Consider the following 14,046-nt stretch of genomic DNA (forward strand, 5'->3'; position numbering starts at 1 on the left):
GATAAAAAGTTTGCTAAACGTTTTTGTTTGTTTGTGATTATTTAGAACAAGGGTATTTAATTGTTTAAATTATTCAGGGTTATGATAAAATTGAAATTAGTTCAATAAAATTATGCTATTTATATACCTACTCATATTCCATAAAGTTTTGTTTTTACTATAAATTTTATTTTTGCGAAAATGAAACGAAGGATTCCGAGGATTTCAAGAGCAAATTGTTTTTTTCAATACAGATTTTTAATATAAATATTTGCTCCTTAGTAGATTACCGACAAAAGCCCACTTAATATTGGTCTTCCTTATTTAATTTTAACTCAAATATGTCGTTTTACTATAACCATCCCATGATCTGTGGGTCTTTATCAAATGTTCGATTACAGGTTGCCTATCTAAGGCAACCATGTCTTTTGATAAAAAAGGGTCTTCCTTTTGTTTATTTCTCAGCAGCTACGAAGCGATATATTGAATGGCAACCGCAGTCTGGTCGCATTGCAATTAAACCAGTCAGCTTCGTTTACTAACAAATTAAACATGTCAATAATACCTAAAGTTTTTGTTTCAAATTGCATACCTAAAGGCATTTAATAGTTTTCATTCAACATACCTAAGTACATTGTATTTAAATTTGGTTGTGAAAGACTAATTATTAAAGATTTTTATATATTATTAAAAAATTAATTTTAATTACATTTACAAGTCAAATGTCTAAAATATATTATTATTAAAATAAGTAAGACAAAAATAAAATTTAATTTTCTTTCAATTAGAAAGTTTATTTTTTTTTTTGTTTGAAACTAAAATGGTTTTTGATTTTTTTTATTTTATTTTTTTTTTTTTTTTCAATTAAAAAGTTGATGACCTTTATTTACTATAAATATTGCACTATAGTATAAAATACTGATTATTCAAACAATGTTTTATATTAATTGTATAAAATTTATTATACAACATGTTCGAACACTTCAACATACACTTATATTGTATGACATAAACGAACATTTGTATATTTATTGTTAAATAATACTTTCTTGTCAATTGAAAATGTTGTGGAAGTAAGAAATTAAATAAGGAAAGTACAATATATTAATATATATATATAAATTTTTAGTTTTCAAGGAATAATTATCAATTTATTGTTAAAAATAAAATAAAATATAAAAATAAAAAGCAAAATAAATTGTTGTTGAGCATAATTTAATGCAAAAATGTATTTTTAATCGATTATTTTTTATACATTAAAGTCGTATAACACATTTGATATTTACTTATAGTTATTTAATTTCTGTTTTATCACAATATGAACAAAAAACACCAATATACTGATACCATATATAGCGTGACTATAAATCCTGCCCCACGGAATCAAATTCTATACTTAATATACTTTGATTTTTAATTATTGATTCGAATTTCCGATTTTAAGTCGATTGTATTTTGTATTAAAATAGGATAAATAATTATATTCTTTTGTTCGTTATAGAGATAAATTTATCACTGACAGGTTAAAATTTAAATAATTTATTTTATATTTTGATTAAAAAAATAAATGTAATTGAATATTTTAAAATTTCTAATTTTCCGATTATACTTAATGGCGCCCGAGCATGTATCAGAAATATAAATGTTACAGTGTATAGGAAGAAAGTCTTAATTTATTTCAATTATATACAATTTGAATAAATATTATCTGTATAATAATTTGTTGACATATTTGTAGGAGGAAATGTGGAAAATGTATGGGAATACTTAATAAATTAGAAAATTGGAAAGTGTCCAGTAGGAAGATTAATATTTAATTCTACTAATTTAGTTCTGCTCTATAGGTATTTTAAAATTTCCTCTATGATTCAGATTAACTTATTGAAAAAAGTTAATTGTAGAGGAAATTTATTAAAAAAAAACTGATGTTTTTATGAAAAGGATATTTAATTTCATTCTTTAGGTTTTTTTAATATATTGAGTTCGAATTTTCGGTTAATTATAACAGTGATTGATATGATCAAATTATTTATCTCATTCAGGAGTCAAAAATAGCTTTTTACAACTTTTTATTATAAATGTTTTAAGTATTAAAACTCAATTACATTAAATAGCGTATTATAAAAATTTATTCATTAAACACAAACTGCTATACAACAAGTTTAAGTATTATACAACTAGAACAACATTTGCTTACAATATTAAATACTGTGTTTGAAACAGTAACAGATTTACTACACTTTATTCGGATTTTATAACCCAAAGCAATTGCAATACACCATTGCACAACATAAGTATATTTTGTACGCAATTCTAATTAATTGTATATTTTAGTTTTAAATTTAATTATAATAAAATATAAAAATAAAAATGTAAAAATATACTTTACAATTTTTTAAATTATTATTCAATTTTAATTAAAAAAAATAAAATTAAAAGGAAAAACAATTTTTTTCCTCACTAAATTTTTGTATATAAAAAAAAATTCGTATTTTATCGCTTATTTATGAATAAATAATTTATTTTTGTTTTGGTATTTTCATTATTTCTTTCACTTCATTTTATTCTCATTAATTATAATATATTATTTTTTTATGCAAAACTGATATTTATTCTTTTCAATTCAAAAATAAAATTCTTAATTTTTAAAATATTCTGTTTTAAGCTATAAATATTAGATTTACTTAATCTATATAGAAAACTATACTTAGATGGCTTTTAAAAATCACAAAAAAAAAATACAAATCCTATCTTTAACTATACCTACAGAAAAAAAACTAAATCAGTGTCTTTACCTTTTAAAGAGAAATTTAGAATTTTATATAAAAAAAATTAATTATACAAAATCTACCATAACCAAAAAAAATTGATTGAATTTTGAAATTAAAAAAATTTTATTTATTAAAATTGTTCAATATTCTAATTTTAAGGGGGAAATACTTTTACAAAATAATAGTAATCGATTGATCAATAGTAATTAATATTAAGTAATAGTAATTATGAAGCAATTTCAGTTTTATTAATTAGATGATGTAAGATGAAGAATTTTACTAACAAGTCATCTTATTATTTTAATCGTCATACTAAATTATGAGCAATATAGTGAAATTATTATGAGTAGGGAAGTTAAATCATACTTTAATGAAAATTTTCAACAGATTCTTATTGTACATTTTATTAAAATTTAAAATCTTTGAGTTATGGAGTTGTGAATTGAGGATAATATTTTTGACTATTCAAAAATATGATTATTCAAAAAATTTTTGAAATAAAGTGCTTATTCCAATTAAATTCAATTCATCAAATTAAAATATTATAAATTAAAAACAAATTTTCTCGAAAATCGTCTATAAATTTTTTCTTTAGACCTTCTCAGTATACCTTGAAAGTTTGAATTTTTCAAAAGATATGATTTCAGGCTGCCTGATTATTAGAGAAATAAAATTTTTAATTTCGCAATCAATAATTTTTATACAGTTTGTTTTAGTAATTATTTTTAAAATTTGATTACTTTTATAAAAGAATATTATAAGTAAGTACTTACTTGTCTAAATTTTTATTTTTATTTTGAATCTATAAATAATGCCAATCATTTAGAATTAAACAAACACCTAGGAATGTAAAAATTCTGTTCAAATAAATTTTGAATTCTAACTAATTAACTTAAATAAAATACTTGAATAAAAAAAGAAATTCAAGAAACAAAACCAATAATTCGAATACAAAAACAAAAATTGTTCAAACACAAATATTGTTATATTATAAAAAATATGTGCACAAAAATGTACATATATATCTATGTATTATTTGATTCACATGTATGAGTACGTACGCATATTTACTAAGTATAATTTCACGCTAAATATTTTAATTTTATTTTAATTACTTATGTATATTTAGCTTTTGATCGAAACTTTGCTACAACAAAATATTTTCCTATACAATATAAATAGTACAGTTAAAATAACAAAAATATGAAACATAATAATTACATAATTACAAAATTTAAAAACCTTATTTAATTAATATTTTAAAATTAATTAAAAAATATTATATACAATACATACTAATTAAATTTTTTTTTTTTTTAAATAAAAGAAATACCAAACATATAAAATTCAAATGCTCAAATTAAAAAAAAAAAAAAATAATAACAATACTTTTTTTTTTTCTTGTTCTCATTGTTTGCTTTATTTTCTACTATGAAATCGTGTCTATATTTATTTTAAAATGTTATATTTTATATACATATAGTTACATACATTCGCACCTACACAAAGGAAATCGAACTTCAAAGCAACGTGTATGATTTAGATAGATTATTTTGTCACACGATTCGTTCAAAGTTGAAAGTTTTAAAATACATATTTGAATTTTCTGTTTGTAATGCAAGTTTTATTGTTTTTGAATAACAAAAATATTTTTACTTATTTTAATAACTTATTTAATAAATATTTAAATAAGTTTTAAATATACTCGTAAGAGAACAAGGAATATTGTAGTTAAATTAAAATCAACGTCAATACATTTAAGGTTTAAGGAAGACATGCAACATTTAGTTTTAAAATTACTCGTATTAATTGTAAAATCGTTTTGCGCACTAAGCGACCAAACTATTGTATCAATTCAAATCGATTGCGTTAACTAAAAATTGCAATTGGTTTGTAAAAAATTACAAATTGTTTGATTGCTTAATTGTATGCAATCATACAGTTACATGTATGTGCCTATAGAACAAAAAAATAAGGAATCAAACAGTTGTAAACCCAAAAAATTGCATGTCTGTCTGAGCCCTAATAATTACAAAAAAAAAAAAAAAGTTATTTTCAATTGTCTTAACAAGGTTAATTTGACGGCATCCTTAAATTCTAATTGTAAAATCTTAAAAATAAAACAATTGATGAATTTAAAAATTATATGCATAAAAGTTCGATTTTCTGCCTATGTATTGCCTATGTATACATTTAAAAATAAAAAAATATTAATTTTCTAAAATATATACAAATAAATATAGTTATGTATCATGTTAGTTGAATGTTAGTTACAATAATTTATATATAGAAATTTTTATTTTCTTTTTATTTTTTGACTGTTTTTTAAATATAATTTTTTATTTAATTATTACAAAAAAAGTATTGTTAAATAAAGTTCACAAATTAAATTTATAATTTTAAAATTATTGTTACTTATTGTTTTTTAATTTTTAATTTGTTTGTTTTTTTTAGTATTTAAGTAATAAATTTTTAAAAAACAAAACACACACTTGATCTGACTCTATAGAATTTAGTTAGAATAAATTTGTTCTATTTAATATATAGATTTTCAAAATTATTGTTAATAAATTGTATATGAAAAAAAAAAAAATATGTTAGAATTTTTAATTTTTAATGGTTTATGTTGTTCATTTTTAAATACACCTTTAATTTACACTTTGTTGTGAAAAATAATGTTCAAGTAGTGAACTTATATGGTTTTTATATATATATATATAAATTTTTTATATTTTTATTTTTTCTATTATTATTAATTATTATTTTTTTTTTTATTTTAAATTTTATTTTTATTATTATTTTAAATTTAATAATAAAAAATTTAATAATAATTTTTTTTTTGTTTTATAAATAAAATTAGGTGCTGTCTATGAGCACAGATGATTATAGAAAAGCATCTTTATTTGCATCAAATTCATTTGATTTAGATTTTCCAATACCAGATTTAATTGGAACAACCGAAATTTTAACAGAAGAACACAGGTAAAATGATTAATTTTTTCTTATTAAATATTCAATTTAAAACACAAATAATTTATTTTAATTACTTACTAATTTCTGTTATTTTTTTTGTTTTTTAACAGAGAAAAATTATGTAGCCATTTACCAGCAAGAGCAGAAGGTTATTCATGGTCATTAGTATTTAGTACATCACAACATGGTTTTTCATTAAATTCGCTATATAGAAAAATGCAAAGGCTTGAAAGTCCAGTTCTTATAGTTATTGAAGATACTGAACATAATGTAATTTAAAAATAATTTATTAAATATAATATTTTATTAAAAAATATTATTATTTTTTTTTTTTTTAGGTTTTTGGAGCTTTAACATCATGTTCATTACATGTTTCTGATCATTTTTATGGTACCGGTGAATCATTATTATATAAATTTAATCCAAGCTTTAAAGTTTTTCACTGGACCGGTGAAAATTTATATTTTATAAAGGGTAATCCTGAAAGTTTGTCAATTGGTGCTGGGGAGTAAGTATTCATTTTAATGATTTAATATTAAATAAAAAATTAAAAAAAATTAAAATAATTAATGATTAATTAAATAATATTATTAAATTGTATGATTTTGTATTTTTAACATTTTGCATTATTAAATTTTTAATTAAAAAATTTGATAAATTGTACTATTCTATTTTATTAGTACTATCATATTTTAATAATTTTTTAAATTAAAATAATTAGTCCTTAAAAGAAAATTATATTAATCACAAATTAATTTTTTCATTTATTTTTAGTGGTAAATTTGGCCTGTGGTTGGATGGAGATTTAAATCAAGGTAGATCACAAACATGTAGTACATATGGTAATGAAACACTTGCACCTCAAGAAGATTTTGTTATAAAAACACTCGAATGCTGGGCATTTGTTTAAAATTCAACAATAAGAAAACAAAAAAAAAAAAAACAATTACTTCATTTAATAAATATAGAGACACATTTATATGCTATTATAAATATATATAAATATATATATAAATTTATATACACAATAATATATATATATAAAAAAATATAATTAAAATTATTAATTTTTTTTTTTTTGCAAATTCTATTTAAATAATAAAAATGAAAAAAAAAATTACATTATACAATTATTATACAAAATATAGAAAATATACATAAATTTTTGATTTAAAAAATAAAACAAGAAAAAAAAAAAACATTTTTCTTTTAATTTCACTTTTTATTATAAAATTAAATATAAGGCTTAATATTATCATTATTATTATCATTATTACTATGATTATCTATGATTATATATACATATATATTAAATTTTTTTTTTTAATTTTAATTGTGTATACATAAAAACAAAGTAATTATTTATATTTAATATTAAAATTTAAATGAGAAAATAAAAATTATGATTTTATATTATATAAAAAAAAAAAAAAAGAAAAATTTACATGAATTTCATTTATAATTTTATTCATTCTGGTTTTAAATTGATTTATAAACTAAAAAATTAATTATATTATTTAATTATAGTTAATTACTTTTTTTTAATTTGTTTTTTTTTTTTTTGTAACTAAGATTTATAATTTTCATAATTGTATGTTGTTATAAATAAATGAAAAAAAAAAAAAGAAAAAAAATATATAAATTTAAATGATTATAAATATTGTAATTGTAACCTGAAATTCAGAAACTAATATACATATACATCAAAACTATAAATTAACAATTAACAATTATTATACATAATATATACATTTATATAAATATATAAATATATATATATGAATATACTTAATAAAAGAACCATAATATTATGTAATAATGTACGCTAGTATTAAAGAAACAAAAAAAAAAAAAATCAAAATAAAATTTATTAGTTTATAAATGTTTATAAAAAAAGAAAAAAGAAAAAGAAATTAATAAAACTAAAATTGCATATTCAAATTTGATCCTTTTTAAAGCCTCTTCCCCAAATTCATATATACATATACATATATATACATTTTATTTATAATATAATTTTTGGAAAACAAAATAATAAAAAAAACCTAAAGATATTTAATCAATTCAAATAGTTTTTAAATATTTTGAATTTGATAAATCCAAAAACCTCATCAATTTAAAAATAGTAAGAAAATAAAATTTTGTAAAATAGATTTTTTGTTTTATATTTGAAAATGGTAAAACGAAAGCGTGCATAGTTTCACATAAATGAGCACTTAATCTGTTGTTCGATTTTTCTTTTTCTTCAATTTATTTTTAAAATTTTTATAGAATTTACATTAATATAATTACACTAATATATATGTGGTACATTTTTATCATATAAACTAATTTTCTAATGTACATATTTATCATATTTTTTTTGTGAAATTACCTTGAAGAAATGTTTTTTTTTTTTAAGAAGAAAACGAACCGATACAATGTCGATTTTATTATTATACTTATTAATTTTTACAGATTTTTTTTTTTTTTTTCAAAAAATATATTTTAAAAATTATTTTTAATATTATTCATATATCGTATTGAAAATAATGCTATAAAAATGAGGTTTATAGAGTATTAAAATTATGATAAGGCATTTAATTATGTTTATGAAATTCTTAGGTTCAATATAATTTATAGTTGTTATCGTAATCGAAATTTAAAAAAAAAATTAAACATAAAAAACAAATTGTATAAATTACAAGAAATTTAAAAAAGAAAATTAATTATTGCATAAATCATAAATTTTGTCATCTTTTTTCTTTTAAATTTTATCATCTGTTATAAAATATATAATTTTATTTTTTTTTTTTTTTTTTGCAAAAAAATTCAAATTACTACTTGATCAAAATTGAAAACCAATAGAAATAAATAAATTGTAATAAAATGGAATTCTGTGGTATTTTAAAATGGAAAATAAAAGAAGTGCGCCGCCAGTCATTCAAAGTAATATTTAAAATAATAATAATTACAAAACAAATAAAAATCACTTTTTTACATCAAATTTTGTAATTTATTTACATTGCTAATTTAAAAAATAATAAAAACTGTATATTATATATTATTTTTTTTTTTTTTTTTATATATAAAATATGGGATCACTATCTAAATTTAGATAAAAAAAAAAATTTTTTTAATTTTTTCTTCTTTACAATAAAAAAATCATTTTATAGTAAAATAATATTGTTGAAACTGCTTTGTATTAATAAAAAAAAAAAATTTCTATCAAATGAAAACAAAATACAAAAAATTTTTGCAAAATATTACATTTGTATGATAAAGTGCGCCTAATTTTTATTCAAAATTTACAAAAAAAACACAATACTATAATCCAAATCCAAAATTAAATTTTTAAAAAATAACTAACTAAACAAACAAAAAAAAAGGAAAAAGTACTGTTAAATAAATTTTGTTGTATGCAACTAATAATTAAAATTCAATAAATATTAAAAAAAAAAAAAAATAAAAAAAAAATGTAGTTTATAAAAGAAAATGTAATAAATATAATTTATGTGTGCTATATAAGAAGCGAAATATTCGTAATTAAACAAAAAAAAAACAAGAGAAAAACTAAAACTAACAAAAATACAAAAGAAAAAAAATTAAAGTTTATTAAAATGCAGAAAAAAGAAATGAAAATATTAAATATATTTATGAAATTAAAAAAAAAATTAATTTGGTTTTATTTAATTTCCATTGATTTTTATTCTCATTTTCTTTATTTTTTTTTAAGCGTTCTTACGAGTCTTTTTTTTTAAATCTTGTTTTTTTTTTTTTAAATATACAATCAACATCCTCAACTTATCTTAGTGCAATTACTTGGATTTTAATAAAGTAGCTGTTCTACCATTTGGTAAGAATGCAGTTTTGGTTTTTAATAATTAATTGATTTTTAATAATTAAATAAACAGAAAGCAAATTAATAAGAAAAGAGAATTGTCTTTTAATGTAAGTAGATACTATTTCTCCCCTTTATTACAAAGTCAAACAAATTTTTGTTTCTTTGTGTTAAAAATAAAGCAAACTGCTTTTTATAAATTGCATTCAATTGCTTTTCATAAATGATAATGCACATTATAGCCATAGGGCCTAGACTCATGAAGAAAAACAAAAATAAATTTTGCAATTAATAAATATGTAGTATAATTTTTTCAACCTAAAATTTTAAAGTTCAAATTAGTAATTTCAATTTAATTATTTTATTAGCTAGTATGAGGATATTCCGAAAAGTTCTAAATTTTTTGAATAACAACCCATCACATCAATTTAAACTACTAACCCCGTATATTGATAATTAAAATTCAACATAATTTATTTATTAAGAATTTGAACATTGAATTATGAAGGTTGATTGTATATTCTTAGATCGTGTTATTTTTTATTTATATTAAAAATTTATTTCCTTTTCGAATATGTATGTATAATTTTATTTAAAATTTATAAATACATAAACCAATGTAAATAATTTATAATTATATAAAATATAGAAAAGATAATTTTTAGCTTTTGGTTAAAATAATTGAATATAATAAATGTTTGTTTTTGTAGCAAAATTTTTAATTTTTTTTTTTTGTTGCCGAAGACTAGGTAAATTTTTTGGAATTTTATTTGGAAATTTGTTTAGAAATTTGGAAAAAACAAATTGGAGATTGTCAATTAACGGAAAACAAAAAAAAAAATATATAAAAATAAGTATGTATAAATATTTAAATTTATATAAATGAGAAATATTACTTAAGTATGTATAAATGTAGTTAAAAATTTTGTAGAATATCGCGCGAATATTTCTTTTTATTGCTTTTTGCTTTAAAAAATTTATGATAAGAATTAATCTAAAACATATACATATACATATATCAAAATAATGCTGTTTTTTTTTTTAATAATGTGAGTAATTTGTTAAAAAAAAGTAATTAAATTTAATTTTTGTTTTTATTTCTGCTGATATATTCCTTTTTTTCAGTTTAGGTAAACTATTGAAAATTAAAAATTTTAAATATGAAATACATAATAGTTATGGCGAAATGTGTAAGTAGTAAAGAATCATTTTGAAATGGAACATTAATTTTTATAAATTTATACTCTGGGGGGATGCGCGGGGTTTGTAAAATCAAATTGGGAAGGTTTTTTATTTAATAAAAATTTAATTTTTCACGATTATTGTTGGTGATGGATTGTTATTTAAAAAATTTTAGAGTTTTTCAGAATAAAATAAATTTCAAAATTTGAAATTCTACACTAAAAACCAAAATACTTGTCAATAACACTCCGTCACCTCAAGTGGTGCGACTAAGACAACTAAACTAAACTGAACTGGGTAACTAAATATATTACATTATATGAATCATCAAATGCATTTAAAAATGTTGAAATAAACCAAAGTTAAATGGTCAAATAAATTTGATTTTATGATAAAAAACAAATATTGAACTTTTTTATTTAAACGATAATCATATGTGAAAGCCTTGCCGTCTCACAATCATCTCCTTGCTAATTGTTTTTCTTTGTCGTTCTTGAATAATAAAATAACTGGAACTATTATCTATATTACTTTAAATGAAATTCAATCTCACTTAAAATTACTCCTTTTAAAAATTTGCTTGAATATATTGAAACAGATGCCTGTTTACCTTTCACAAAGTGATTTCGAATGCAGGAATATTAAAGTCTAATATTTCAAATTGTTTTTATTTAACTGAATTGTATATATTGTTTTGTGAAATTCAGACTATCATTAAGTTTTACTAATCCCAACGCAATTATTTATACTAAAAGATTTATGAATGATGTTACTTTCAATATGTCTTAAAAATAAGTAGGTATTTATGTATATGCTCCGTAACAAGAAACAAAAAATTTCGGTAAGTTAAACTAAAAATTAAATGTAATTAGTTATTATTGATATATCTATAATTAATTACTGGTATTTACATAAGAATAAAAGTAATTCTTAAAGTAGGATCATTCAACTATTAATCATTTGTTCAAAATTCATTTAAAAAAAAAAAAATTAGTGTTTAATATATTTAAACAAATTTTGCAAATAAATTCCAAATTTATCATGTAATCGATTTTGTATAAGTGGAAATCCAAATGCCTATATATATATATATATATAGGTTTGTATCTAATATATTCTAATATTAGACATTTTATAGAAATTTAAATTAGATTGTTTGTACTAAATTGTTTGTAAACAAAACAAATAATATATTTGGGCTTATTATGTAAGTATATGAGTTACACTTACAAAAATAAAATATTGGCATTTAGCTTTGTAAAGGCTCGTATTCAGCATCGTATATCCGTTTTTATTTCTTTGATTTTATTTTGTTTTTTGTTGCTAAATCACATAAATTTTTTGTAAATATACAAATAATAAGTAAACACTTGTGTAAATTTAAAAACAAAATATGTATATATGGAATCCTTTATTTTGAAAGTGACCTCAGTCCAGTTACAATTTCAAAATAATTTTTTTAAAATTTCCGAGCAATAATTGGGTCAGCAGTTGATATTCAAAATTAAATTGTTGGAAAGAGGAATTATTCAACTACCCATTGTTTTACTTTAAACCAAAATATTGCAATATTTCCTTTGCTTCTAAGGAATTTAGACATAGGTCACTTTCAAAATAAATCATCCACATAATGTATAAAATTATGTAATTAAAAATTAAATTTTAATTGTTTGTTATTTACGCAGAATATTTTCAAAGCATAAAAATTTAATAGAAATAAGAATAAAGTAAGAAAAACAAAAAAAAATTAAATAAGATCAATTACTTTTGATATTAATAATTGATTAAAATGTTTGTTATAAAAAAAAATTGAAAAAAAAATTACCAATAAATGACACAGTGTGTTAAACAAAATTGTAAAATTAAAAATATAATATTTAATTTTATTAAATATTATATTAAATATATGTATATATGTATATATAAATTAAAAATATAATATTAATTATTTTAAAAGCATGTTTCCTTTTAGATAGCTTAAATTGAAAACCATTTAGTAGAGTATATAATTTGTTAGCAGAAAAATCAATTAACTAATTTATACATTGTATAATTTTAGTTAAATTCAGCAATTCATTAGCTGATTCTGATTTAATTACTTTACTATTATAACTATATATATATCATAGCACTTTGAAGCTTAAGGATGGTACACATATTTAATGAATAAACAAAAAAAAAGAAAACAAAATTAATAATAATATTTGTAGTAAGATAAAAATGTTAATATAAAATGAAATTCTAAAAGTATGTATAAGTAGTATACATTTATAAATTGTAAATTTAAAATTTAATATGTAGAAATAATAAAGATGAAATATTACTAATAATAAAAATAATAATAAATTTTAATAAAAATAAAGATTTGTCTAAAATAATTTTGTTTTTAAAATTGAATTGAATTGTAATGAATGTAAAAATGTTAAATGACACAATTTTTATTTATAAAAAAATTAATTTTATAATTTCACTTTTAATTTGCCTAATTTGTATTGCATAATTTTGGTTTTCTTCTTTGTTTCAATAAAAATTTTCAATTTTTTTTTTTGCGTTACTTAAAATTTTTGGGGTTTTCATAATAACAATATCAATTACAATTATATAGGTTAGGTCCATTCTGAATTGAACAGACTTAGTCCTTTACAAAACTGGTTAAAATCCCTGGCATTTACATTCGCCAGATCTATAACTCTCATAAAAAAATCCTATCTAAAAACAGTTTTCATGGGTTCCGGGTCATATTGGCTCATCTCGAACAATCAAATTAATCAGGTCAATTTCGAACGATTGCGCCATCTCGATGAGATTTTAAAATTTTTTATTTAGTTTAAGTTTCCAAGTTAACAATTTTTGATTATCAAATTAAGTAATATTTAAAAGAAAGTTTCTCACTTTTGTCTTTTGTTTACATAAAAATTATGTAGAAATACTTGTAATATGAATTGATTTAATACAAGCAATATTGATATTTTTTTTTTTAAATTGAATAAGTAAACTTTTCACGATTTATAATAATCCAATAAAAAACTATTGTAATTTTATCAAGAAGTTTTCGTAAATCCGTATTTCTAATTCTCCTCCTACAAATGCATGCATATATACACTTCAAATATAGACTGTAAATTTTAAGGCCTAAATTTGGAAAATAAAAATTTTTAATTTTTTGTTTAAATAAATGCAGGGATCTATTAAATTCAGGATAAAAAAAATTATTTACCTTGTTTAATATAAAATAAAAATGACAAAATTAATAAAAATTTTATTTAATAATTTATTTAAAATTATTTATTATTCTTGTTAAGTAAAATTTTCTTATACAAC

The 14,046-nt window shown here is 19.1% G+C and overlaps 1 protein-coding gene across 17 annotated transcripts in view; it reads left to right on the forward strand.

Annotated features, from left to right (window-relative positions):
• Window positions 1–6,669, forward strand: part of LOC129615681 (TLD domain-containing protein 2) — a 112,964-nt gene extending 106,295 nt beyond the window's left edge. For all 17 annotated transcript variants that reach the window (XM_055531013.1, XM_055531020.1, XM_055531022.1 and 14 more), the window contains 4 exons: window positions 5,611–5,732; window positions 5,834–5,993; window positions 6,062–6,231; window positions 6,498–6,669. In XM_055531013.1, coding sequence (XP_055386988.1) covers window positions 5,611–5,732; window positions 5,834–5,993; window positions 6,062–6,231; window positions 6,498–6,633 — 588 coding nt within the window. In that variant the 3' untranslated portion in view covers window positions 6,634–6,669. The remainder of the gene's footprint in view (window positions 1–5,610; window positions 5,733–5,833; window positions 5,994–6,061; window positions 6,232–6,497) is intronic.
• The last annotated feature ends 7,377 nt before the right edge of the window (window positions 6,670–14,046 follow it).

The sequence above is a fragment of the Condylostylus longicornis genome, unplaced genomic scaffold (assembly GCF_029603195.1).
Source record: "Condylostylus longicornis isolate FDR11 unplaced genomic scaffold, ASM2960319v2 ptg000144l, whole genome shotgun sequence".
NCBI lineage: Eukaryota > Metazoa > Arthropoda > Insecta > Diptera > Dolichopodidae > Condylostylus > Condylostylus longicornis.